This window comes from Colias eurytheme, chromosome 21 (genome assembly GCF_061535395.1).
Source record: "Colias eurytheme isolate Ceu_HAF_F1 chromosome 21, ilColEury1 Martin Lab GWU primary, whole genome shotgun sequence".
Lineage (NCBI taxonomy): Eukaryota > Metazoa > Arthropoda > Insecta > Lepidoptera > Pieridae > Colias > Colias eurytheme.
Genome location: NC_143000.1, coordinates 7,484,310 through 7,508,699, shown reverse-complemented (window position 1 = coordinate 7,508,699; position 24,390 = coordinate 7,484,310). Strand labels below are relative to the sequence as shown.

The window sequence follows — 24,390 nt, the reverse complement described above, 5'->3', positions numbered from 1 at the left end:
TTGGTAAAGCCATGACACTAAAACTTTAGGAGCCTACCACGACTAAATTCTATGGCGAAAACATTTCGTGCAAACTTAATACGACTCTACAAATATCTCTTTCCAACATATCGATTTAACTTGATGAAAACAAAATTTAAAGTATAAATTTTCATAAATCATAAAAAATGTGTACAAGCTTGAATGAAACACGATTCATATCGATCTATTAATATTTTACTTCAATACGAATCACATTATATTTCCAATAACTATAATTCTAATAATTTTACACTTGTAAAATATTACAGTTCTTGCAATAACACTTAATCGACCATAACGATATTAAACCAATATTTTATTGCATTAGAATTAATAAGTACGAGCAAAAACATCCTTTTATTTATATTTACACAACATCCCGACCTGCTTTCATATGCTTATCTAAATTACATTTAAGTACCACCATGCATACCGTATCGATAAATATGAGCTCTTTAAATACGGTAGCGCTTTAGGTATTCATTATTTTAATTCCTCAAACTACTTGAACAGTCGCAAATGCACTGAAAGTGACTTTCTTTGGTGGTTCCGCACTGCAAGTCCTAACAACTGATCGTTTTGCTCCATCGTGTCCATTTGTCTTTAATACTGGCTTCAAATTAGCAACGTCACCGTGAGATTGAGCTTTAAATCTTCCTATTGTATTACCATTCCCTAAATCTCTAAGCTTATTTGTGAGACCAGTAATCTTATTTGATATATTGGTGTAATTCATCTTCCTTACATCGTTCTTTTTGGGCTCACTCATTTTTTTCGGAATTTCCAAACTCTGCAGGGACGTATACATCCGATGGTCTGTGGTTAGGTTTCTTTTTATTTCAGGATTCGGCCGCGGTAGTCTCGGTTGCCTCGGGAGGAAATTGTTAGGTCGGAAAGGTAGGGGTGTTAATTTTGTTTTACTTTCATTGCTGAGTCGATAATATTGTGGGACGGGTTCTAATCGTTGAGGTTTCCTTAGAGTGAGTGCCATCGCTGTTTTGGTCGGCCTGGCCAGGCTATCAAAAGCCGTCGTCGAAAACTGAGACCGGCTCCTCCATTCTTCTCGATCAGAGTCGTATCCGGTGTTCGCTGAAATACAAACATTAATAGATTAGACATTGAGTTATTATACAGCGCAATTAGTTTCCTGTTCCTTCAAATCGACCTTAATAGAGGCTATATTATTTTCAGTTTATAGTTTTCCGGTCACCTTTATACTGTCGTATACAGTCATATCGAACCTTATATAGAAAAATGTAACCATTAATTTATAATTGTAGTAAACAACATAAAATTGCGTTTACAAATTTCTAAAATAATGATGCCTCTAACGAAGGGCTTTAAACGTATTATTTGTTAACATACCAATCAAATTGTATGTTTGTGAATTTATCAGATTATATTAAAATAACGTTTTATTCCAAGCACGTAAAAACTTCCGTGGTGCGTCGCATACAAATTTTGAATTAAGCAAATGCTTTGTTGACCTAGTCAGTGACGCAAGGATTGATCAATCTTTAAGGTAAAAATACGAAAAAACGTAATTTATTGCTCTGTCCTTATTGACAACCTTAAGTTTGAAGAATTGAATATTAATTTTTAAGTCAATAGCTTTCCCTTTTAAAGTGCAGTGAAAATAATAATAAGAATAAATTATCTCAAGGCAAAGAAATTAATTAGTCTTAAATGAAACTTCCCATCGTTACAAAGAGTAAATATTCAATAATAATATTAAAATATAACTTCATAAGCGATTGTTTGCAGTTGCATACCTTCCCATTATCGATATTTAAAAGGTTATCGAACAAGATTCATCTTTTGACCTACTTGACTTAAATGCTGTCGAATTCGTCAAAAATCTTTTGCATTCACCGATCGTGAATTCTTACTGACAACACATTTTCGCAAGTGTATATTGAATAAATTGATTAAAATGGATGTTCGTTGCTCAATTTACATGAAATATGTAGAGGTTTATGTAGCTATAATGAATAGATAGAAAGCATTGTTCTTGGCATACTACAGGGTTCCGTTTTGGGTCCGCAAGAATTGCAATATTATAACGTTGCTTTATTACTTCATATTATACTCATCATATAAGCATTATTCTGTTATTATAAATGTATTGCAGAATGCAGATACAGAAAGAAACAGGACAAATTCATACATTTTAATATCATAAATTAGTAGAAATTTAAATATATATTTTATTGAATAGTTGCAATGAATTTTAATTTAAAATTAATGATTGTTATCAAGCTTGTTTTATAGACGATCATAAAAGATCGATCTTTTGAACCACTATGATTTAAAACTGACCTTTAATAAAATATTTCGAGAACAATAAAGATAGCTGATTGTTAGCATTTAATGTTCTTTTTATGCAATGTTTCTTTTATTATTTTTGTCTTTAGGAAGATTCTACCTACTATTAGTCAATATGTATAAAAGCATGCATGTATTTGCATATAAACGGCAAAATTGTAAATTACAGTAGCCTGATCATCTACTTGCAACTAAACAAAGACTCATGATACTTCAAGTACTTACTAGTGTACCTTTACACAACAAGCAAGTTTAAAATTCCTCCTTAAAAACTTTATTATATAATAGTCTTAAACAATAATATAATTGACACAAACAAGGAAACACATTTCCCCAGTCACAGTTCATCAATTAACTAGATATGTGATATAATTCAAGCATGAAAGATTAAGTTCCCGCGATTCTCAGTTCGCTATCTTCCTGTAATAAAATACTGCGCAATGACGCATTACGTCATGCGAAAAAAAGTTTTGAAAGGCTAAAGTCCACAATAATTATGAATAATGATGTTAAAGATATGTTCTATGGTAATTTACTCCAGCGATTAAGGAGAATAGATTTATAAATTAAGCGATAATAATGAAAGTAAATGAGAATATCTTCAACCTTATAAAAAAGTTTAAATGATAGAAGGAAAACTATTAAACTCAAAGTGTTCTGGCATAATACATATTTATTTATTTTAGCAAATGTTTACTAAACCATACATCACAAGTCCTTAAATGATTAATTTTTTGAACATTATAGCGAGACAGTTAATTTTATGTAAACCAATATGTACCGCAACAATCATTGGCTACTAAATCTAACAAAATCGCTACTAATGCGGTTAAAACATCAAACAACTAAACGGTTCACACAGCACACAGTTTACCGTGTTCCAATCGTAAAACAAGGTTCAGCAAATGCAATTTCTTTACATTCTGTGGTACAGGATCGTAAAGTTAATAGTCTTTTGTGTACGAATGTGATGAGCGTATCTGTGTCAACGTATGCCTCCTTGAATAAGCTGTGGTAATTGTTAAGGTAGTTTGGATTACTATGAGCTTCATAGACCCTTCGGTAAATTTTCTAAACGGTGACTTATTGCTTAGAGAGGTTTTGCAATGATGATAGTTGAAGTCAAAACCAAGATTGGAATACATAGACCACTTTCAAAATATTATACAGCTGAAGAATTTGTTTATTTGTTTGCTTGCTTAGACACGATTATTTCTGGAATATTTGACCGATTTGAAAAATTATTTCACAGTTAGATAGTCCATTTATGGAGGAAGACTGTATATCATTACGCTAAGACCAATATAAACAGGTAAATGCGGGTAAAATCGCGGGGCACAGCTCATATTTTATATTTAAGAATTATAATAAATGTAAAAAATAAACAGCTTCGTGCTATACCTACACGCGCCTACATTGAGTTTGGTTTACACTCATTAGGCAATTAATATGTTTATCGACAAATTACTTGATCAAACATTTGCCTTTAATTTTGGTCAAGTGATGATATTTAAGATGGAAAACATTTGAGACGTAGAATATTATGTTTTTGAAAGTCACATCCGGGTATTGAACAAAACATATCAAGTTATATTTTTATAGTACTTTTGAAGAACATCTCTATTTTGACGATGTGTTAATTATTTTTCAGCTAACATCGATGTTTGATGTTTATGTTTATATGTTTTACTTTATGGATTTATTTATTAGTACATATTATACTTTTTGATGAGGTAATGAAGACATCAAAAGAAAAGTATTATTTACCCACCTATAAATTGGCCTTGTATCGATTCAATCATGTAGATAATAGATATCAAAGTTTAAATGGTATATTTGCATACCAATAGTTCAATCAAAACCCCTTCACAAAGGAAATGGCAAAAAGGGAAACCAATTTCCTAGAACCTAAAGCCTTATTTCGCAACAAGTATGTCGGTTATTCGCAATAGTCATTTGTAACAGCCAGCAGGCCAACAAGACAAGACGCAATACAAACATGTGATTTTATAACAGCTTGTTAGTCCAAGACTTCTTGGTGACATCTTACTTCTGTTATGCAAGTGATTGTACATGATGTATACGACAATCATAACGAATCATATTTTCGTCTATTTAGAGAGTGAACCGTGAAGTGGAACAGAGTTACGAAGAATTCGTAATACATGTCGGAAGTAAAGGGAACTATATTATTGTCATAAGTCGATTGAAAGATCTATTAGGAAGGAAAGAATGAATTAAGAAAAAGAGAAAGAAATTTGAAGGGAAGGAATTATCATCTACCTTAGGAAAAGCTTGCTGATCGTAACTCCGAATCACATATATTCAACTCAGGTTGATATCAAAGTTAATCACGTTACATTATAGTTCTTTGATGTAATAAAATACTTATAGAACTATCTTTCAAATCAAAATACCTAGTATTGATACTGCGTAGATAGTAAATTGCATAATCTAGTATATTTTGTGGTTCGACATTATTTGGTTATTGCGTTTAAAAACAAATAAGGATACACAAATTTGACTGTAAATTATTGTTACATCTGTAACAAAATTGACCCAAACGACGCCATCACATCGCATTAAGGATTTTGTAAATAACATTCAGCCTAATTTATAAATTGCACATCAAATTTAAGATGAACCAAACCGAGCAAATGAGCATTGCGCAAAGTTGACGGTCACCAGCGACCTTGGGCACGCCAATGGTCGTTAAATCGATTAGAAGTGTCGGCATCCAGACAATTTACAAAGGCAAAGCGCATCTAAACGTTGAACTGGAGAAATATATCTTTACAAATACATTAAGCTAGTTCGAATTCAGATGATTTAGATGTCGAAATTCAAGGCGAAATTTTGTCGCAATTGTCTCACAAATAAATCAAGAAAGTGAGAACAAAACGACTCGTGATTTGAACAACATTCCATTCTAGACGTTATGTCTGTTAAATTCGTACAATATGTATTAAATATGTAAATATGTTTTTCTGATAAATGAGGCAAATCAATATAGACTCGAGCTGTATAAATGTTCTAGAAGCATTCTCTATGTAATTAATTTCCTATCCAAGACATAGAATATTAAAACTCTCACTTCGCTCAGTTTAATGGCTTATAGGAACACGTTCCTTCGAACGTCATCAAAGTGGGCGATAGAACATTTATAAATAACATATTTAGATTAGCAGAAATTGTAAAATAAGGCAAATAATACATATCAAAATAAATGCTTTGAGCACCGTTGATGTTTGGCATTTAATAATAAATCAAAATATTTAAATTAGGCGTTCTGCTTGTCCTTAGACAACTATTTTAGTTATATTTCAAGCCCATAAAGAGTTAATTCTTGTCCTGCCATCTCGTACCTACACCAAAGCATTAGATGTATAAAATGCATCAAAAACTATGTATAAAGTTAAAATTTTCACCCATCTAACGTTAGGTTGATTTTAAACTACTGTTTTAAAAGCATTTATAGAATACATAGTTCAATTATTGGAATTCCAATCACAATGCGCGAACATTATGCAACGAATCGAATTGTCCAAAGGTCAAAATGCCTTATTATTTGTGAAATCAGAAGTAATGGGTGTAGTAAATTGCTCATCTTGATTAATGTTTTACTTTTAACGTAACTACTATAGGGCTAAGTATTTCCGTACTACAGGCAATGTTTTATACAATTGCGTAATCTTAATGCTACTTTTATCTGATCTACGAAGACTAAGTGAAATTTCTTTCAACATTTAAATCATGCCGGTTTTGAAGGCTCTTCGACTGATCGAAAGCCTTGTTATTTAAATTGTTCGAACCGACTTAAAACTAATCATTTTCGATAATTTTACTAAATAGTTAAACCTGTTGACATGATATTATTGTTTTTATGTTATATCTTTTAATTTTTTTTTTTTCAGTATTGTAACTGATATATGAACCCACACTATACATTAAATCTTTCTTATTTAAGTACAACGAAAGCGATTTATTTAGTAAAAGTTTTTACCATTAGTAAAAAATTATTAGAAATAAAATTATACGGACTTGGAAAAAATCTCACTTTCGCTTTAAGAAACTGGAATAAAACAATAAAACTATGGCATAAATAAGATTTTTGTTATCTACGAGTAATGGTGGTTTTTATCAAATGAAAGCTTTGCTATTTTTAAGTTTCATCTCGACATAAGAAACTTTGTTAATAAATTGTTTGAATCTGAATACTTGCATCTTAATTTTAGAAATAAATAATGGCACGCTTAACTCCTTCCCATTGCTGGGACACAGGCATAATACACATTATAATCAAATAAATATTATCGACTTTACTAACCTTTATTATTCGTCCATATGCTGTTTGGAGGACTGCTCCTTTTCGATTTATCTCGAAACATCAATATATCTGGCATTTTATTTTGCTTATTATCTTTTGGTATAACATCGGGAGATCTATCAACGTTCACTCTAACGAATTCACCTTTTAATACCTTTGGCGTTTCTTTACTCGTGGGAAGTAGCGGCGGCGAGGGAGCCTTTGATTTCTTATTGAATAACTTCTTTTTCTGAGGCTTCGCAGGAATTTCTATATCTGTGTATATTATACTGTCTATTTCACCGACATCCGGCATATCGTTTCTTATCCCAATGAGACTTAAAGGCTGATCATACCTTAAATTTAAATTCTTTTGCTGCACTGATATATGCGTTACACCGTCGTTATCAGTCGTTTGCATTAAATCATATTCAGATTTCTTATCAAAATTACTATAATCGTCTACACTATTCTTTCTATTCTTGAAATCGTTTGATTTCTTTTTAGAAAATAAATTATCACTACTCGAATAGTTCGACGAGTTCTTTGTTAGCCTGTTTCGCATTTTGAAATATTTATACGTGAAATATATCCTTTTGAAGTCCTGCTCATTTTCAAATTTGAGCGCTACGGCTTCGGTGCCAAGGTTTTTGGCTACGTAAAAGACTAGAGTGTTTTCGCAATTAGGAAAATTTTCGATATTGACGCAAGTAATAATGTCGTCGATGGCAATGTTTTCGTATTTGTTGAATTTTGAATTGTAATCTTTGACAAGTTTTTGTTTGTCGTCTTCATTTGTATCTTCCTTCGTATGTAACTGTAGCTGATCCTTTTCATTGAAACTAACTATAACGTTGTAATCTTGTTGTGTTGTATGTTTGTTTATGCTCATAATATCCATTTGTTGGTTAGCATTATGTAACTTCTGCCGAGCTACGATCGCCGCCCAGCCTCCGCACCGATTTGACTTTTTCACCGTCATTATAGATCTGAAATAAGAAAAATACAATGTTAGCATATTGTCATAAAATATCAATATGAGTTGTTAAGACTTTTGTTGAGGGGAAAGGAGAAATAGAACCAAATAATACATAACATAGATTATATTTTTAGTATCTCACATAATTGAAGAGGGACAATGTTTAAAGGATATCTCAAATTCTAAATAGTGTTACGGGGCTTTCCTAATTTGGTTATCAATTTTCATAATGTTTATAATTCAATTTTCTACGCATACATTTGAACATAAAAGTGAGAGGACCATATCTAAAATATTCCAATTTGTACACAATCATATTTTGTCATAGCTTTAAAATCTTACGATATATGGTTAACAGTTTATTAAAAAATTCATAATTTCATACTTAATTAGTGTAGAAAAATCATATTTGTGTAATCAAGAATGTAATTTTACTTGTTTTTTTAATTATTAATTGAATATTCAGATTTCTGATGAATACACTTTCAAAGACTTGAAAACCTGTAAAATATAAAAATTATTGCTATTGCCGCATCAAATCTGATAGCAATTAAAACTTTTTTAATGAAGGCTCGTAAAGTTTAATGACCTATAATATAATATAATGCACTTTCACTAACTTTCGTTTCAAATGTCAAGTTTATTTTAAATATTGACATTGAATTTGATGTAAAATGCAAATAACATTGGACCAGTTAGATATGAAATGCAAATTGGTGTAGATTGTATATGGTAGCAATAGCATTTTATCTTTTTTTTAAGAATCTGTGGCAATGGTTCTTTATTGCTTTGATTCCAAAAAGTTTTTGTATAATTTTAATGCGCGTTTTTTGACTTCATTTATTGTAATACGGAAATATTTAAGTCCATTTTCGAAACGTGTAACTTGTAAGTCTGCACTTAAATTATGTTAATTAATTTACATCTTACAAAATTGTATGTTTTCATATCTAAGACAGATAAAATACTAATTTATAAATAGTTATAATCTATGAATAAATAATCGATGTATCTATTCACAGTTACATATTTGTCATAATATTTGAACATTTAAAAATAATTTGGAAAATCCAAAAGTGCACGCCTCATAATTTTTTTTTAATAAATATTTATTAATTATTATTTTTGTTTATTTAATAACAATTAAACAACATCGAATCAGACCCTGAAAAATGAAAGGGTTCTATTCCTGAGCATACTCAAGCGTAAGAGAAAAAAAAAGACTCGATTAGTAAAGTATTTCGGTCGCTATCGTGTTAACAAGAAAAAGGATCCGCACATACAGACACACGGACGTCCAAGACAGAACTTTTTTAAACTGTTTTTTAACTAGTTTAAATAACAAAAATGACATCAAAAATATCATGAACGTTAAAAATAGTGTTTTTTCTTAATATGTGTGTGTATGTATTATCTTACAAGTTCAATGTATGATACATAAAGACATTTTAAGTTTGAAAAATCAGATGTTTTGCGCGAAGTGACAGTAGTACCCACCTCAACGCTTCGCTTATGAGGCGTGCAATAACCCAATTAAGTGATGTTCACATATAATCGATTCACTTCTGTTGTAAGAGCGATGTTATTAAGATTATCTAATAAATTACATTATTAATTTTGTAACCTAATGGCTTGTTACTACACTGATGTTTTTCACACACCTGGCCCCTGGGTGTTATAATGTTATTCTAATATTATAGAGAAAGTGTTAATAAATGATAAATTGTGCTTCAAGCTATTTACGTAATACATAATTGATTAGTACTGCGTACAAAATATTATACGATTAAAATTCCTGTGGTAAAGTTGATGTTTGAATTGTAATTAGTAAAAGAATCGTTAAATTGGTCTAAATTTAATATCACCCAAAAATAGATGTGTCATGGTAAATTTGCGTTGAAAATTTCGCAGGTTACATCATTTTTGTTTAAATGTATTTCACTGACATAATATTTTCTGTTTAGAGTTATTCGAAACGGTTGAATATACTGAGTTACTGTTTTCCTGCAAAATACGTAATAAAAATATACACAAACGAGGGTAGAAAAATAAATGTGTGCTAGAGAAAGCAGAAACATCGGATATAAGCACAATAGCGGATTGAGCGTGAGACTTGTAAAAAACCTTCCTGTATGTAAGCATTATTAGGTAATATACTACAATTACGTTGTGTTTGTGTGTTCCGATTAATAAATATCATTTATTGATCAAATTATAATGTACTTCATACGAGTACTAATTATTATTAATGCGAACGTTTGTGAGTATATTTGTCCCTCTTTCACGCAAATACTACTGAACCGTTTACAATGAAATTCAGCACACACCTAGAGTGTAACTTGGATAAACACATAGGATTGGTTTTATCCCGGAAATCCCACGTTTCTTTAAAATCGCTGGCGGAAGCAAGTATATCTATACGAATATTATAAAGGGGAAAGGTTTTTTATGTATGTATGTATGGTTTTCACGCATAAACTACTGGACCGATTTTGATGAAATTTGGCACAGATAATCTTTAGACCCCGAGAAAGAACATAGGCTACCTTTTATTGCGAAATATGTACCTACCACGGGCGAAGCCGGGGGGACCGCTAGTTATATATATAAACGAAAAGATTTTTGTCCCTCTTTTATCTGAGAAACTACAAGACTGAATTTAAACATTAACGATATTATTCCTGAAAGCAATAAGCTATTTTTGATCCCAGGCTCAACCGGGATGACCCTGGAGCTATAGTTGCATGCTATAACGAGCGATAAATTCGTGCTAGCATCGGATAATGTGGGTCCCAAACAAATTATACCACATTTCTCATACCATTGTACCACGTTTTCACTGCCACAATGCATTTTCTCATTATTGTACATCCGTATAAACGATTTTGTCTCCAAATAGAAAGGTTTACGCGAAATTATTATAATTGGTGACTTCAAGTTTCTAGTGCTTAGTAATTGCTGAATGTTTGTTTCAATGTGTGTTATGTCATTTTGTTTGGGCAGATTAAATTGGGGGAATGCATTTAAGTACAGTTTTATTAAGTTTGATTTGCTCTTCTGTTATTCAACTTTCTCATATCAAATTTTTAACTAGGGATGTAACGATACATGATTTTGCCGATACGATACCGATACCGATATTTTTAGTAATGTATCGGCGATACCGATACCGATACCGATATCGATGGCTTGGTAGAAAAATAAATATGTAGTGAATTATGCATAAAAAGTTACCAACATTTAACAGAGACAACTGTTAATCGTATTCTTTTGAATAAAAATGCCAAATCAAAAAACAACAAAACCATTTATTTTAGTATTATTATTTTACGAAGTCAGTTAAACTTTAAGTAATACACATACAATCAGTACCTAATAAAAGTTTACTATTCTGCCATCCTTTAACTAGAAAGCCGTTAAGCCCACGAAGTGAGTTTCGAGTAAATGGCAAAAAACACGGAAATCGTTATTTCTTAAAAATTATGACACTTACAATAATTATTGTGAGATACATCGATCGACATTTTATTATATATAAATATTAGTTTTTACCCAGAAACTGTCATAATTTATTTTTAAATTCACTTTTTCTCGTTTAGTTCAGCATATAATCTGAAAATTTTAACTATTTACTGGACAAGCGTAACCATAGCGACTTTTTAGCTAAGTAATTTAGTATTTTTATTTTCATTTTGTGATTTATTTTATTTAGTAATAAAATGCTTACCTAAAACGTCGTTAAGCTACTATAACTACTTTTAAGCTATGACTTTCATTTTAATTTAAATTTCAAAAACTTTATAATCAGCGTTTAAGGGTTTTTGGATGCTTTTGTACTATGATTCTATATAGTTGTACGAAATTTTAATCTTACTAATGTTAAAAATTTGCTGCTGTCTGAGGCTTTGCTCTCGGGAATTACATCCTCTAGGTCAACCAATGGAAAGGAAAAGGATCAAAAGCTTTTAGGTTTAAGTATTAAGGATTTAAACACTATCTAAATTAATGGTTTTAGCGTCTTATTGTGAGTAACAAGTATTTTAAACTCTTTTACTAAATTACTCTTTTAAGTTTTCGATAAAATTAACCTTTATTTCTCGTCATGTTCACGTTTATTTCATTACAGTGGCTCATTAAGGGGTTAAGATTGAGATAAATCTTCTCACTTTTCTTTTTTGGAACCGTATATTCATTTAGAATTGCAATTTTAACGTTATTTTATAAATATTCTTCTGCGAAGCCATCATACGAGTCACGGATATGTGAGTACATATAGAACCACAAACAATGTAAACATAAATCGTTTCCTGAAAAAAAAAATTAAGACTTGTGCACAAGGTTTTTGAAAAAATACACCCTGGTTTCAATAGGGCTTCAAGCTCTTACATGTGGGATGCTCTTAATAAATAATGTAGAACCGCTTATCAAATGATTAGAAGACTCTTTCATCCACATTCAGAAAATATAATATACCAGAATATGTGGAAAATAGCAGGAGGTAGAAAACTTTTTATTTGCTACAATGTAAAAAATACAAATCTTAATAATCTAATACATATAAAGATAAGAAAAAATAGCAATAGTTGCAAAATGGACTCCCCGTCAGCGGGTCAAAGGTAGTGTACTCCTAACAATTTTTGTATCACCATCTCTAGTACATTGCTTGACAGTCGATTACTAATTCCACCCAAGGGGTAAATTACATAATTAATAAATAGTTTTAAAAATTAAATAGTACAGACTGTCTTTCTTCTCTTTCTCGGTTACAGAGACAAATCAGAGTCTAAACAGAGAAGTACGATTGAAAGTTCGCACTGTCGTAACCATTACCTACCAAATTTTCGTAACTTTGACTTGTTATATTTTACGTAATTTAGCTGCTAGATTGTTTAAAACTTAGTAAACCTGATCAGAAACAATACGTTTTGTAAAAGAAAATCAAAAACAATCGGTACTCTGCTTGGGAGCGACATTATTTCATCATCACTCTCATCCCCAAAACTGATGCATCACCAGAATCGGATAACTGCCTTTTAGCTAAAAAATGAGGGTTAGCTGCTTTGTAGCTAAGCAAAAAAGTGTTATTAGAATTTTTCCTAAATAAAATTACTTAACTAAAAAAGCGTTAAGGGCGAGTAACTGCAAATAAGGTAAGGATTTCCATTGGAATCGTTATATGAAAGCATATCATATTTAAAAACGTTATCACGTTAAAAATTAAAAAAATTCAAAATTATTTATTTCTTTCCTTTACATAAACAAATTTGTGATTGGAACACTCCTAGTAAGCAAATAAAATGCTTGTGTCAGGAGGTTCCGCTCTTCCTTAAAAAAATATCGGTATCGGTTGATTTATTATCGGCGATACCGATATATCGGCTTGCCGATATATCGGCCGATATATCGGCATCGGTATCGGTATCGTTACATCCCTATTTTTAACATAGAAAAAATGTAAGTACCTATCGTAAAAGATTATTTTCCAATTATAATTTTAATTTGATTTAATTTGTTTGTACTTTTTTGCTTGTGCTTTTATTAAACCAGTTACAGCATTAATAGAATGCATGATTTAAGAAAATAAGCGTAAGATCTTCATACATATTGTATCTACAATTTGTAATTTTAATTCAACCACGTTTAAAAAGCCTCCATTTACTTTTATGGCTATAATTATATCGTCCCTTCACTAGGTCAATGTTAATATGAAAGTATAAATGGTGTTGGCCTCCGAATTTCTTCCGACTTGTGACATATTCCATGTATTACGGGAAAAATGTATTCTTGGTAATTAGTTAAACTGGTATGATAATTAGATAACTCCACATATACTCTATATGGAGTATATCATGACTCATGTCTCACAAAGCAAGTTTATCTAATACCTCTAAATCTCAGACGCAAAGCTCGAACATCCAGCTTCTGTTTCTTTGATTGGCATACAAAATGCCTGTACGGAAGTATAAACTCTGAATAGAAACAAACCTCTAGTCGTAGACAAAGTATATATACTTTTTTTAAGCTTTTAATGTATATATACATTAAAAGCTTAACAATTTTGCAACAAACAAACTATTATTGCCTTTTACAAAGACACACCGCCTATGATTGTTATTTGGTAAGATTATGCAGTATGATAACCCAATACAGTTGTATTGTAGTTCATCTCATCAACCTTTTCAGATTTACGAAATGCCAGTTTATATATTATATTCCTGTGATTAATAAATGTGCAGTTATATATAAAATTTAAAAAGACGAGAAACTTCCGTAAATACATACCTCTAAATAAACATTCATTAGGTAGGTTATTAAATTCGTGTCGCGGAAGAATACCCGCAATAACAAATACCCGCGGCCCCATCATTAAAGCGGCTCGACGGAACACAGTGGAGGTTTTAGTCGGTAAGAATCCGACATAACCCACGGCTCCTTCCCCGGGGGCCGTCGCGTGGGTATCTTTGGAAGATTTCCCCACTATAAAAAAAAAGGTTATTAAATTCGTATATAAAAATATACGAATAAGACTACACAACTACATGTTTCATTGACAAGCTCCTTTTCTAAAGTCGGTTGATTATAAATAAAGGTTAATTCACAACATGACATAGCACAAGCTCGCTTTAAGGAGTTCAGAAAAAGCTCCAAGGTAAGGTCACCGACATCCCTTTAAAGTATTATACTTATTATACACAATTAAGTGTGATTTAAGACTATTTTTATTAACTCATTTTATACGTTGTATTATTTATGGGTATAATGAAAAAGTTCTGGTGTTTTTAATCATCCTTTTGGTAAACTTTTAATTTATTTGGGAATGCTCTAAAGGCAGCTATAAAAATAACTACCTTAATAAATTATTTCGGTTCTAAGTTTTTTATAAGTAGTTGGACCCATTTAGATATTTTGTAGAAATATTAATGTTTATTACCACAACACCGGGGACAAGGCCGCAAACCCACAAACTTGAGGTTAAGCTTCTATTAGTATTCATATTCCAAAAATTGGATCTTCTAAAAAATTCAATATTCGGTTAAATTGTAACATTTCAATGGAGTTATTAAAATAAATAAACCACAAAAAATGTAGCTTAACTAAAACTTTTTTAAAGGAGTGGTTGTCCCATTGGTGGGTGACCATATTACGTTTACTAATTCTCTGATCAAATTAACAGGAAAACACATGACCCAATTAGTACAAAGCTCCTGTAACACAATCTACATTCACATGATGTAATTACGGCAATTAATTGTTCATGATCCCATCTGCTTTCTATCTCTCGATGAGATATCTTGAGAACACACAACAATGTGGAATGTGTACCGTTGTACCTTTACTGCAGGGACATTACATTGTTGAGGTAAGGTGTTTAATTGTTATGTATAGGTGTTAACGGTCAGAGTGTACGCTAGTTGTATGCTATTTGATAGACATACATAATACATTCATACAAAATTGTACCCGCCTATCACCTATGTACATAAATATACAGATTTAATAAGGACATTAAAGAAAAATCTTTGAGAGTGTCAAGGGACACCCGGTCCACCCGGATGGAACGAAGTTTTAAGTTAGAGACAGATGCGCACGCCTCACGGCTTACAACTACAGCAAAAAGTGTCATTACAACTTTTCGTCTTAATTTTTTCCGTCTAGCCCCCTTTCGCACGCGCGATGAGGAACTTCGTTCCAAAAACTAACGTACATTTAGGGTAAGGGAAACCGAAACAGCATATTTTTTTTAAATTTTGTTATATAATATTTTTTTATGTCTTTAATTATAATTGTCAGATAAACGGATATTATCGAATCGACATTTACCGGCGGATTTATACAACGGAAAATGGTGTCTATATACAGGGTGTCCCACTGTTGGTATACTAAGCTCAAAGGAGGTTATAGTTTTGCATACGCTGAGTACGTTAAAAATAATTAAAAAATTCCAGACGCATTTTTTTTTCAAATAGATGAATTCTTAAAACTCTATGTGTACACCCATAACAAGCCAGCCGCCCAACTTTGCCACCAGCACGTGAGCTATCGTTTAAGATTATGTTTTCAAAGATAAAATGCTCATATTAGAGAAGCGGTATATGCCGGCTGCTCGAACCTAGAGAAGAAAACATGGATTTTCAGGAAAAATTTAGCAAAAATTTTGGACGTAATTTTTTTTTAAAGTATTTTTTACGTGATCAGTGTATGCAAAACTACAAGTTCCTTCGCGCTTAGTATACCAATAGCGGGACACCCTGTATAGAGAATAGAGATTCTGTAATAGATAGTTCATAAAAAACAAATAAATTAAATTCGTCCGTCCGAGTTCCGAACTAATATCACTTTTACTTTTTACAGGATATGTAATAATCTTTTTGCTCTTAATTATACTTTTGGTAGGTATTAAATATGAAATAAATAAGTGCATTATTATTTACAAAATTACACCTAATTAATTACATAAGATACTTCCATTTCATTTTAACGAATAGGATATACATATATGTATGTATTCAAAGTAAATAAAAACAATTTAAAAGATACAGAATTGACTTAAAAAAATGATTAGCCTCAAATAATATTGCATAAACATTTCATTTCAATTCCTAGAAGTGTTTAGCGAAACTAAACATATTAATAATTATTATCATCTCAATCAGAAAGTATCTAACGAACAAGACAAATTCATGATGCGCAAAAAGGCGAATCAAATAATGATTTGCTTGTTTCATTTTGACAGAATGATAAGTGCTTATCAAAAGTATCGTGTTAAGTGTAAATGATAACTGATCATTATATTTGAATTATAAAGATTTAACGAGACACAATTTCTAGAAACTTGAGTTATGTCCGCTAAGAGACAGACGGAATTGTTTTAGACATTTCTTAAAATTGTCTCTACCTACTTAATAATTATACTTGCATACCCAATATATTAAATCTACGTTAGAATTAGACAGGTAATCCGATTTTGTAGTAGTTAGGTTAATTGTTTTATTTTAAAGAGTAGGTATATTTGATTGGTAAGTAGGTAAATATTTGTATATCATAGACCAATCCGCATTTCTTAAATAAAAAGATTCAAAAATGCGATACAATTGGAATTCGGTAATTGCAAAATCATAATTAAATTCCACTAAATCTCAATAAATCTCACCACCAAGTACCAGGGTATTAGGAATGCGTGGGAGCGCGCCTATCCCACGGCACGTAGGCTTCTGTTACCATTATTTACGAGGTCCTGTAGTGAAGACCGCAAATAAATTATAGTGAAATGTATACCGCAATACATTTGCACGTAATTAAGTGCAACGGTGTATTGATGGGGTTGGTAATTAACGATTTACGGTGTATAGCTTACGCTCATTAGTTATCTTAAAAATTTGCCTCATTAGTCTAGTCATTTTCATCTAAAATATTTTGATTATTTACCAATCAATTATTACAATATATCATGTAACATTTATCGTTTCCTAGTTTGTTGTTCCATTGTTTTAAATTTTTTTTTAATTATTCAGTAGCTTGGGTACTTAGCTTGGGTATAACCAATAATGGTTGAACCAAATACCTTAAATTCTAAAACATAAAGTTTAGATAAAAGCAGACATTAATTAACCGAGAGTTCAGTGATGATAAGAAATCTATTCATAAATACCTCGTGTTTTGCTTACATACCTTATTTAATGTAAGGAACATGAAAGCAGCGCAGATAATAAACGAAATATGTGGGCATAAACAACCGTTCACTGAACGTTCTATGATCTATGGACGATACAGGAAATGTCACCTGTCAAAGTGTAAGCAAATTCCCGCCAACTGTGTGGTCTGTACCGCGTTCCCACAAGCATAGATAGTAATGTTTTAAGGCATTACGTAATGCAGTTTTGATATTTTACGCATTATGCAACAGGGATGGCCGGCTGATGGTTCGTGAGATCCTATTACAAGTGAACGTTATTCAGGAAGCAATATATAATGGGTATTGAATGAGCATTTGTTTAGGAAACCGTGGGAAGTAATTGGTGCAAATAAACTTGCTTTATATGCATGCCGACATGATAATGTCGTTTTTTATATAATGTTTCCTTAAAAAAATCATCTAAGTACGTGTCAATTACCATTGGGAAAGAAAAATTTGACGTTTACATTATACAAAGGTGCCTACATCGGATTTTGAAACTGAATCGTGTAAACTTTGAAATATATAAATTTTCACGATACCAACGTAGAAAAATATATCTGATAAACTGAATCCTAATATCCTACCAAATAGTTTGATGTTTCATTTTCTGTGAACTGAATAATATTTACAGGTAAGATTCATGTATAGTATATACCATTGGCATTTAGGTACATTTAAATGCAGCGTTTTCAAATGAAATATAATTAAGACTTACAATAGGAGCACATCTAACGACGAACATTATCTAATTATAATTATGCAATATTAAATTAACAATTCATTAAGACAATACTCATTAGTTTGGCTTTTTAATTTTAGAAAGTTTACCCACATTCACTTTTATTTTAGTTTTACGGTTTTAGCTACCTTAATTTTATGGACGCACAATTTTTTACGATTCTGTTAAAATCCCTTTAATATAATTATAATTTTAAATTAGCATAATTGTAATTTTAAATCTATAAAAGTAAGCTTTTACATTCGATGAACCGGGATATAATGCACCTATCTGGCTTTATCTATAATTTTTATTTGATTGAATAAAACGTGGATCTTAGTATATCTTGATTGTTTTATTTGTTTCACAATGAACAAAATAGGCTAAATACAAATGTATAGATTATATTTTTTATTTATATAGACCCATAACAACGCACGTAGAAGCCACATCTGCTAAATGTCTTGGATAATAACAATATAAAAATTACGCAAAGATTCACACATTCGCAAACTATCAAGCAATTAATGAACACAATCATTAAAACAAAAGTTGTTACGTATTACGTATCTACAAAGGCTTACATATTTACAAAGACATTTGCGTCAATTGTCATCAAATTATAGTTAACTAGCTTTCCGCCCGCGGCTTCGCCCGCGTTTTCAAAGAAAAACCCGTTCCCGTAGGATTTCCGGGATAAAACCTTTCCTATATCCTTTCTCGGGTATCAAAATATCTCTATACCAAATTTCATGCAAATTGGTTCAGTAGTTAAGGCGTGATTGAGTAACAGACAGACAGACAGAGTTACTTTCGCATTTATAATATTAGTATGGATTTTAAAAACTTCCTTCAAATGATCAGAACTGGACAACATTTTAAAGGGACCAACCGGAAAAATTTAAAAGGCTTTCAAATAATAAATAATCAACAAAATCGCTTATCCCAGTCGAAAGGTCTGATGTAACAAACCAAAAAAACAATTTTTTTTTGAAGTCGGTAGAATAATTCCGGATACAAAAAGCCATAGATAACCATAAGCAGGAAAACAATTGAGTATTTGAATGAAAATTTTTTTTGTGATAAATGGAAAGATCATATATTAGTTTTATAACAAAACTGTTTTTATTTTTATTTTTTTTGCAATAATTCAAAAGTTATTTCAAAATAAAAATTAGTCTTTGAATCCAGTACCGAAGACACGCCGACAACTCCCGAAGCGTCACCCGAATGCGTGTGACGTCATAATGTTAGTTTTCACTCATTGCAGTTGATAGAAAAATAAATATGTATTGTAGTTTGAAAAACTAAACAGGATAATAAGATAAATTCATGAAATTATTGTATTGTTACCGGGTTTTTATAAGTATACAAAATTTAAATTAAATCCGTCGGTTTATAGTGGGTCTAAATCGAATCGAAAGGAGAATTGGTTACTTACAAACATATGTTTTAAGCTGATCCTGGCGATCCTTATCAGTATAAAAGGATAAATTTATGATATTATTGTATTGTCATCGGACCTTGATAGAACAAAACCCGTCGGTTTTAAGTGGGTCAAAATCGGGTCGAAACTTCGAAAGGAGTCGGTTACATACAAACATACAGATGAAGCTAATAAAAGCGTGTTAATAATAAATACAGGGTTTTGATCTATTTAATTTTGTTGTCATTATTAAATTACATATTAATTATATTAATTTTAATTATATTATTTAAATTTATATTAAAAATGGCGAACCTCAAAAGTTATCGTTTTGTACCATTATGTACGAATACTACAAAGGCAACTCCTGACAAAAATCGGTGATCATAAATATATCAACATCAAGAATATTATTTTCGTAACTAACTAACTAATTCGGAACCAACAAACAAATCGTATCTTAGCAATAAATCAATATTATTGTAATAGCCGTAAACGTTATAACATTATGACGTCACAACTATATGGTGACCAGTCATGGCGCGTTTGTAGTCACGTGATTCTAATTTAAATTTCATCAATTTTTAATTGCTTATAATTAACGGAAAAAAATGTTTTTGAAGTTATTTGTATTAAATATCAATATTATTAATAATAAAGTTTCAAAATACATAAAAAAAATCAATAATTTTTTTTTATTCAAATACTCAATTGCATTCGTTATTGGCAATCATTAATAAATGATTCATATTGTATTGTGCATCTTACAAGGTCGAGATGACAACATAACTAAGAGTTTTTGCGCATCCTTTTGTAACCAAGTAATAAAAATCACTTAAAAATAGTATAAACAAACGCAGCGAGGTAAAAATAAGAAGTTAAACATATAATTAGTTTGAAATGAGTAAAACAAAGAGAATGGAAGTGGTTGAAGGAGTTTTTAAAACGAAGGAAGATTTGAAATATTTTGAATAAAATTGTGTCATTATAATTCCAAGCAAAAAAAACACCCTTTCGATTTAAATTACACGACTTGATAATATCAATGACCGTATCTTGCTCCGCTTTTGAAATACACAATACACATTTTTAGCAATATCAGAAAACATCGCGGTCATAAACAAAAGTTTGAACTTAGAAATCTGATAAACTAGAAAACACACTTTATTGTTTATATAATGAAAGTGTGAGACAGTTTTAGAAAAAGACTGATTTCATCTCTAACAATTAAGTTACTTGGCGTCAAAGCGTGCGAACCAGCCTTTTGTTTAGCTAGCATAATCTGTGCGTCATTGTGGATCTGTGGCTATTTGATTTGAATATGGAACGTTCGAATGAATTATTAAACATTTTTCTCTATTGTTTTGTAACGTACTAAATTTTTGCTTTTGTAATAAAAACAATTGTAACCTGGAATGCTTGATTACCTAATGCCGATGTGATTTTTTTTATATAATTTTACGTTTGGTAATAAATTTCAATTGATAAATAGTTTCACATTCTTCGCACTGTTTATATCATAATTTGAAATAGTTGCTTTAAATCCGGCATAGTTTTTTTTTCAGAAGAAAATGCAATGAGGTACCCGCATAATTTGATAATAAATTACGATAGAAGCAAATCCCTATTAATATGGAATGAACACAAATTATTTTAATAGATGGCTAATTCTCATTCTACAGGAAAACTAAGATATGCTCCAAATACCAGGCCTGGAGTACAACTTACAGCCAAATCCAAAAATTTCGACACGTCTTTTTCATCACACTGGCACAATTTCAAATTTCACACTGAAACAGTCACGAAAAGAATTCCGCGGGTTTTGAAAGAGAACCAAAGACTATTGAAAAACGAGTTGGCGACGTGCGTTCGGAAATCTCCAATCGTAATTGTATCGATTTTCATAATCGCAACGGAACGTGACGATAAGCGGCGAAAGAATAATCACGCACGAATGGGGTGGAATCGATTATCGTAACGATTATTTCATAAGATCTGTTATTGTGTTATTGGAGATATTATTTATGATTGGAGTGGAACATTGTCTAATATTGTTTATGGTAGAGCATAGACTATAGACTCGGATATTGACTGAACTATTTGTCATTTTCAGAAACAAATCGCAGGGAATAAAGAACTAAGTAAATACTAGAGTGAAGTCATATTCGACATTTGTATACATACATTAATCTGTCTATTCACCCTCCAAACACCCTGTATATAAACAAGACATGCTAGAAGTTCAAAATATCCATATAGCACAAGATCCAGAACTTACATGGTCTAATAACGGCGCCCAGAGGGGTGACCGCAACCGTCCAGTGACCTGTAACAAAGACATGTAATATTATAACTCATATCGCTTTCAAGGCAGGTGCTGAAGGCAGTGGATTGTATTCTAGGACAACACTTTTCCTTGTCGAATTATTTTTTACAACGATTTTAGTTATTTTATGTTTGGATTTGATTTGGGAAAAGAAATAAGATTATCAGAAGCATAGCATCAAAAAGTTTTAATAATGTGTGTCAAAGGTTATGTTATCATTAATTATACTTGATAACATTTACACATGGAATTTAATCGAATGATAGGTGACTTACTTCATCTCGCTAAGAGGGTGAAAGCAAATTGTAGGATTTCAATGACCGTATAATAAAGACCTATGCCATCAAATAAACACCATACATTTAAGCACGTTTCTCTCATATTATTTTGCTCTACATAAATATTATGTAGCGCAAAATAATAACCTATCAATTAAAAATGAATTTATTATCATCAAACCTAAATTAAAACGAACCTTTACGTACTAGTCAAAACGTAACAGTGAAATTATGATCATTAACCATTATTTATTCATTCTGTAGCACAGTTTATACTTTTTGTTCTACATACACATTGAGTAAGTTATAATTATCATGGTCACCCGAGCGAAAATCTGATTATTTAACAAATTGATTTGATGGACGCCTAGTAATGATCTAATGCAGCCTTTCCCAACTTGAGGTCCGCGAGCATATCACAGGGGGTATCATATCGCAGACAAATCAAAAAAATTAGGTAACCAGACTATTCTAACAGCAGTACTTTGTATTTTTCAGTCTTCAGTTTTAAGATAGAATAATCTATCAAGTGATGGGTGGCTAATCTATTTCATACAAAAACACTACATAAGAATAAGTTCAATAATTTTTTTAAATAGACTTAGATTGACCTAGGTGAGTACTGCGAATAAGGTTTTAGGAGTACGTGGATCATGGTAACCTAGCGTGGACCTGCCTTTGGAAAAGATTGGGAAAGGCTGATCTAATGTGTTCGATTTGTCAGAAATTAGGCTTTACAAAGAAAACCAATTTGCTGGATGGATTGTTGTTATGTATAATGTAATTACTAATTATGGTCTTTTCCTTGTTAATTAAAAAGAAGTTGGTCGATGAAGCATTAACTCAACAATGTTACATTTTAGCGTTTATACTTAGATAGGTACTTAAATAATGTGCATAAAATTTGCTTATCTGATGATGGTAATGAAAAAAATACGATCTGACAGTGAATTTCTGTTAATAAGGATAAAAGAATGAAGAAATTTCTAAGGATTACTGGCGGCGATGAATCATCTCATCATTCATCTTCAATTATGAATTTCATCATACAATAACATCTCTCTTATTCAAATTAACGGAAATAAATTTGCCTTTATTTCACCTTTTATACAAATATGTACTGTACCTAGGTGATTAATATAAAATAGAATACAAAAACGGAATAATCTGTGAATAATAATTTCAGTTTATCGAATTATCGCGTAATCGCGTATAGTATTTATTGAACTTTCCTTTTCGAATTCCTACTCCTAAACTTGAAATTTAAACAATTCTAACCGCCCTTAAAGCCTGTCCTAATTCTAAAGTGTTCTATATTCCTATTCCAACACGTTCCACAGTTCCGTGTGTAGCGGAAGCCGGCGATACATCGGCTTTCATTTCTTCGAAGCGCCTCGGGCTGCGGCAAAAACTTACGGAACTCGCACGAGCGGGTCAATCGTATTGAGCGCGTTTCCATTGAGAGCTGACCAGCTGAGGGACGATTTCTTTACCTATATATCATTAATGATTAAAGTTTTGAGGTATATTACCTAATTATCTTTCGCACGTTGAAATTTTCTACAAGAATGTAAGAAACTAAATAACTTTTCACTGTTTCATCTGATTTGCGTTTTATAATGTCATTTCAATTAATACGTATATCAGTTGTAGGAAAGGCAGGCTTTTCTTTTATTCGTATCGTTAATAATAATAAAAAATTAAGATTTTTACACAAGAAAAGGCTTTGCCATGTGAGGCTTACGAACACAATAAGACTTCGCCATGATAATTTACACAATCGTTATAGAAATAAATAGCGTTTAATAAAATATCTTCGTAGGTCCATGGAACCAAACCCCATGAAAGTGAAAGGGCTCACGGGAGGCTGCGGAGGCCTTTGATCGAGAGTTATTTAACCACCTCCGATGTGCTGTCACGAGCTTTGAGTCTGGGGTTTGGGCCATTCATACTTTTGGCTTTTTGGGGACAAATCGGTTGCCCAAATATGAATGAATGCGAACTCAATATTGACAAATGGTAAATAACTATTTTTCAGTATTTTGACTATTGAAAAGCGCTTCTAAAGTCTTGTTGAATAAAATAATTATTGAATTTGAGTTATCTAGATGCTCTGTGTTAAATTGTTGCTCTTACGTTTTTAATTACATTATAGACTGTACGTAAAAAGAAAGACAAGCATACAAACATTTTGATAGAGTTTAAAAACTATTAGTTTAATCAATTTATTGGCAGTGAATGTTTATCGAATAAACAAACCGATGAATAAACAAATCATTCTATGACATTGACCACTCTCTTAATTTGACATTGATTCCATGTGACATCCGTTTTA

The 24,390-nt window shown here is 31.4% G+C and overlaps 1 protein-coding gene across 2 annotated transcripts in view; it reads right to left on the bottom strand.

Annotated features, from left to right (window-relative positions):
* Positions 1-211: 211 nt before the first annotated feature.
* Positions 212-24,390, bottom strand: part of LOC149899276 (uncharacterized) — a 60,399-nt gene continuing 36,220 nt past the window's right edge. The window contains exons 2-4 of one of the 2 annotated variants that reach the window (XM_090114152.1): positions 21,730-21,777; positions 6,674-7,641; positions 212-1,110 (exon numbers count right to left, since the gene is read on the bottom strand). In XM_090114152.1, the coding sequence (XP_089970278.1) occupies positions 518-1,110; positions 6,674-7,634 (1,554 nt within the window). In that variant the 5' untranslated portion in view covers positions 7,635-7,641; positions 21,730-21,777 and the 3' untranslated portion in view covers positions 212-517. Of the gene's footprint in view, positions 1,111-6,673; positions 7,642-21,179; positions 21,345-21,729; positions 21,778-24,390 lie in introns of those variants that run through there. The other variant, XM_090114151.1, reaches the window with a different exon arrangement.